The sequence below is a fragment of the Hipposideros armiger genome, unplaced genomic scaffold, assembly GCF_001890085.2.
Source record: "Hipposideros armiger isolate ML-2016 unplaced genomic scaffold, ASM189008v1 scaffold_137, whole genome shotgun sequence".
In the NCBI taxonomy this organism is placed as follows: domain Eukaryota; kingdom Metazoa; phylum Chordata; class Mammalia; order Chiroptera; family Hipposideridae; genus Hipposideros; species Hipposideros armiger.
In genome coordinates this window covers 1,468,513-1,474,039 of record NW_017731487.1, presented here as the reverse complement: position 1 = coordinate 1,474,039, position 5,527 = coordinate 1,468,513, and the positions used below count along the sequence as shown (strand labels likewise).

General features: G+C 51.4%; 1 protein-coding gene across 1 annotated transcript; it reads right to left on the bottom strand.

Moving 5' to 3' along the window:
- Positions 1-354: 354 nt before the first annotated feature.
- NTSR2 (neurotensin receptor 2) lies at positions 355-1,190 on the bottom strand. The gene is given in 7 exon segments (XM_019650003.1): positions 355-363; positions 559-633; positions 635-881; positions 883-1,010; positions 1,012-1,098; positions 1,100-1,139; positions 1,141-1,190. Coding segments are annotated over 7 exon segments (636 nt in total).
- Between the last annotated feature and the right edge of the window lie 4,337 nt (positions 1,191-5,527).

Below are 5,527 nucleotides of genomic sequence, written 5' to 3'. Positions count from 1 at the left end.
TTTTGTGCTTTCCTGCCTAGCTGGTTCTGAGTAATTCTCTTTATAGGGACCATGGTCAGCAACGTTTGAAGCAAATGGAATGTTTTCTTACCGGGTTTAACTTTATGTTTTTTCATATTTTGTTAAGGCTGCAGTTGGTAAATGTATTTCTTCTGAAATCTCTCGTTAATGTTGAATGTTCAGGCCTCTCTTTTATATTTGCACAAAATCCCATTACACTGGTTGGTCTGTCTAGATAGTCATGGGGCTGAAGAGGACTAGTTTTGATGATAACAAAGCAGAAGCCTGGGGCAGGTCATGAAATACATATTTTTACAGGCTCCCCAGGTAATTCTTATACCTAGTGACGTTCAGTCACCACTCCTGCAAGAGTGGGAAAAGCATAGACTTACAGAGTTAATTTTGTATTAAAATATGGACTTTTCTTAATGCTTCACCTTGGCCAAGTCTCTCCCCAAGTCCTCTGTAAAATGGGGCATTGAGACCCACCTTTCTGAGTGGTCTTGAGTAGTAGAGGTGAAACCTTAGGCCATCTACCTCCCCCCGCCACACACACACCTGGATGAAAACCTGGAGCGTGGGGCAGGTCACCAGCATGGTGCACACATGCGTGGCAGGCTCCCGCTCCCCCTCCCACCATCTCCAGTCCGTGCTTCTGCCCCATAGTGATGGCCATGGGCATGGCGAGGCCACTCGAGATGGCCCAGACGAGCGACAAGAAGAGGCGGGTCCTGTGTGGTGTCAACAGGTGGCGATCACACAGGGGCTGACACAGGGCCAGGCAGTGCTCAGCGTTCAGGCTGGCTATGCTGAACGCCGTGGCGTCGGCGCACAGCTCGTGCATGAAGTAGTTGGCGCGGGAGCCCAGGTCACCGGAGACTCGGGTGGTGGAACCACACGAAGCTGTAGAGCTCCACGGGCACGCTGACCAGCTGCCGCCGCCGCAGCAGCAGCAGCAGGGAGGAGAGTGCCAGGCTGAGCACTCTGTAGCACAGGCGCACACGGCGGCCCTGCCCGCGCCTTCAGCACCAGGGCCGCGGACAGCGCATGGCCCGCCCCGCAGAGTGAGAAGATGCGCGAGTAGAGCGAGGGGAAGTGGCACCTTGGCCCAGAGGCGCAGGCTCACACCCAGCCGGGCTTAGCGCTGGGCTGGGACTGGGCCTCAGGGGCTGCGGGCTGCTGGTTATCATCCCCCTTCTGCAGCTTGCGCTCTCTCCCTCTCACTGCTGGGAGACTGCGAGCTGTCCGGGTTAGGGAGCGTCCCCTCCTCTCTGGGAACCTCTATGGGAAGCCACGCCCCTGATGGGTGCCCCTGAGCAATGTGAGACCGTGTCAGACGGTTAGCTGCATTCATATTTCTCAGTTCAGTTCCATGCAGAGAAGCACATGCTGGGTGTAAAGTGTGCCTTTGGGACCTACCTGAGACATAAGTGGGGCCGATCACCACCACTTTCTAGCTGTGTGAACTTAGACAAGTTTTTTAACCTCTCTCAACCCATCTCTGTGTTTTAAAAATACTATCTTCTTTGTGGAATCTTGTGAAGAATAAATGAGTGAATCTGTGTGAAAGCTCAGGACCTGCAGTATAGCATGTACCACGAGCTGTGCTACAGTCCCAGACAGCCGGTCAAGAGCTTGCCAGCTCGTCAACATTTTGCAGCTCTTATTCTCCTCGGAAAGGGCTGTTTCAGTGCTGCGCTAATATCCTCCAGGAAGTCCTTTGTCGTTGGCAGTTGCATCCTCATGGTGTCATGTGTTCCCAGTCCTTTAAGGATGTCATGCTCATGGAGCAGTGGGAGGAAGTGTCCCATCTGATTTCCACTGGGACCTTGACTGACCTAGCGTATGTGTGAGATGAAGGACTGTTAGCTAACATATACACAGAACTCTGGCAGCCCAACAATAAGAAAACCAACAACCTAAATTAAAAAGTGGGCCAAAACCTTAACAGAAACCTCCCCAAAGAAGATATACAGATGGCAAATAAGACTTTGAAAAGATGTTCCACATCATGTCATCAAGAAAATGCAAATTAAAACAACGAGACATCAATAGCAATTAGAATGCCCCAACTCTAGAACACTGACAACACCAAATGCTGTCTAGGAGGTGCAGCAACAGGAACCCTCTTTCACTGCTGGTGGGAATGGAAAATGGTGCAGCCACTGCGGAAGGTGGTTTGGAGGCTTCTTAACAAGGCTGAACATACTCCTGATCCTATATGTCCCAGCAATCGGCTCCTTGGTATTTATCCAAAGGAGATGAAAACTTAGGTCCACATGGAAACCTGCACGCGGATGTTTATAGCAGCTTTATTCATAATCGCCAAGACTGGGAAGCAATCAAGATGCCATTCAGTAGGTGATGGATAAACAATCTGGTCCATCCAGACAATGGAATAATATTCGTTGCTAAAAAGAAATCAGCTCTCTAGCCATGAAAAGACATGGAGGGAGGGACAGATGACAAAGCGAGCCCAGAGGATGTTTAGGGCAGTGAAACTACTCTGTATGATACTCTAAGGGTGGCTACATGGCATTACACATTTGTCCAAATCATAGAATGTACAGCACCGGGAGTGAACCTTGATGTCAACTATGGGCTTTGGGTGATAACGTGTCATATAGGTTCATTAGTTGTGACAAATGGACCACTCTGGTGGGAGCTGTTGACAGTGGGGAGGAGATCCATGTATGAACAGGAATTATATGGGAATGCTGTACCTTCAGCTCAGTTTTGCTGTGAACCTAAACTGTCCCTGCCTCAACACACAAAAAGTTTATTAGTCAAGAAACAAACCCTTTCTGAGTTTTCTTCATGCTGTGCCCTCCCCATTGTGTGAAGTATGTTGGAGCTGAGGATGAGTAAGGCCAGGACTCTGTCCTGAGGGGCCCTAAGGTGGTTGGGATGATGAGGCATGAACCCACAGGTCACTCACCTCCCTGGCACACTCTAAGTGTCAGGTAAGGGGGTGGACAGTGAGGACTCACCGAGCTCCACCTTCTCCTGGCCAGGGGAGCCTCTCGGAGCCTGTTTGCTCTTCTGGGAAACGGCAGTGCCTAACCTTGAGAACTAGAGAGGGTATGTGTAAGGAAAACACTTGGCACATGGAAGGAACTCAGAAATGTCGGTCCCAACCTCATCCTGTTCCTCGAAGATCAAAGGATAGAAAAGCCATTACGGGGTGGATAAACCAGGGAGGGCTCCGTGGAGGAAGGAGGCTTGTCCTGGGCCTAGACATGGGCGAATTGGAGAAGAGGAGGGGAAAGGTGTTCCCGGAAGGGGTTAGAGCATGAACTGAGATTCAGAAAGGGGGCAATTCAAAGTGCTCTTGGGGGGTCACAGGTGACTCCCAGACTCTGGACTGGCAGCCCGGGAGACAGGGCATCCTGTGGATTGCTGACAGTCGGGGTTTTAGAGCGGGGAGGAAATTCTTGGTCCTAGCTGTGCTCCCATGGGGCAGTGATGGAAGTCCTCAGGAGTCCTATTATAGAAATGCGGGAAAGCCTGCAGCTGATGGAAATTCAAAATAAAACAGGCTCAGTTTCTTCATCTGTGAAATGGAGCTAGTAATGCCCGCCTCAGGGTTATTGTGTGGATTAGTAGTAGCTACCTCTTTGTGAAGATCTAGTACGGTGCCAGGCGTTGTGTCAAGGACTCTCAGTGCGTGGCCTCAAGTATCCCCACAACACTGTGACAGACACACTCTATTTTTATCCCCGTGTTTCCCAGATAAGGAAATGAAGGCCCTTAGAGGCTGAGTGACTTGCCCTGAGTCAGAACAGCTTCTAAAGGGCAGAGTCAGACCAGGAGCCCAGGCCTGAGTGACTCATACTGAACCATCACACAGCTTCTTGGGAGCCCTGTCATTGCTCACGCCCCATTTCTAGGCACACTGGACAAAGCAGTGCTGGCTCTCAGCAGCCCTTCATAGCAGCAGGACGCTTGTCAGCCCGATCACTCCATCTCCAACACCACTGCCATCAGGGCAGTGAAGCTACCCCAGCTGGGCCCTGAGCATCGAGCACCACACCCCGTCTCGCTCGCACCAGAGGAGGCTGCACAGGGCTGCACCTTCCTAACTGAGGCGGTGACGCGGGTCCGCTGTGTTCACCGCCTCCTGGGCACGTACTGTGCTGTGCTTCCATCAGATTCTGGTGAAATGCTGAACACCACCAGGTATAATTACAATCTTATCACTCATTGGTCATGAGGTTCTTAAAATATCCTGACAGGATGAATTAAAAATAGAGTGGTGGTGACCCAGCTCAGCAGAAGTGTCTTAAACTGTTGTTATTCTCTCCCGGCCTCAGGACAATTCGGGGTGTTAAGACTGTGGGGGCTTTTCCAGGGCTGGGCCGGCGGCACTCAGCTCTGAGGCTGTGCACATTGGTCCCTCCCAGGCACTCTCTCTGCTTTTCCAGGGTGAGGAAGGTGGGGGCACCAGTGTGGCCAGGATCGTGGCACAGTGACCTGGGGACACAGATCCCGGATTGAGTACCTTTCTGCTCCTTACCAGAAGCAGCACCTGGGGAAGCCACTGATCCCCCCAAACCTGTAAAAGGAGGGCAGTTATACCCCCTGCATTAGAAAGGGCACCCCTTTAATGTATTCTTGCATGTCCCTCTCACTGCAACCCCAGGTGGACTGAGAGGAGGAGACCATAGGAAAACCGGAGAAGGCTGAGCTGGGGAGGGATTGGAGAGCCAGAGAGGGTGCTTTAAAGAGCCACCAGGGGCCGGCTGAGTGGCGNCTCCTGGTAGATGATGGCTTCCTCCTCATCTTGGGGTATCTGTGCTTCTTTTATTCTCATCCTTTTTCTCTCTCTCTAGCTGTTATCATGCTGGAGGGGTCAGAATGACAAACATGCATTCCCTATGATGTAAAAAATTATTCCAATCCAGCTGGGATCCCTAACCGATCTACGTTTTTCCTTGGCTGGTCTTCACTCTGACCCTTGGGAAAAATTTGGTCTCGTGGGAGGACAGGGCGTGTAGGTAGGAAGGTAGTTAGACCAACAGGATGAATGAATAAACCAACATGAGTGATGTCTTGGTTATGCGAGGAGCCGAGAAGAGGGAGGGCGGATGGCGGGACAGATGGGGAGAACTGGGAGCTGCACTGGGCCTGGATGGGTGGGCGGCTCGGGTGGACGAAGGTGAGGTTAGGCTGTGAGGTGGAGTTGGGCAGGCATTCACGCTGGAGCTGAGAAAGCTTGGTTTGCGCTGGGACCAGTCTCACCTTCCAGTTCTCCTCCTCTGTTCACTTCTTTGTCAGTCAGTGTTTCTTCTGCCTCCATCTTGTCTCACCTGCCAGACCTGCCAATCACAGCTGCAGTGTCTGCCTTGCTAAGGTTATGAAGCGTTCCAAAGGAAACAAGAGGTCGCTTGGATATCTGATCCTTCTCTTCCAAGCAGCATCATATTTCATTATTGCAAGTAGAATCCAGGCAGCAGGCTTCATTTGGGTAAAGTGGCCTGTTTTCTTCACATGCCTCCACCATTGTCTGTGCAGGTGCGACCTTGTG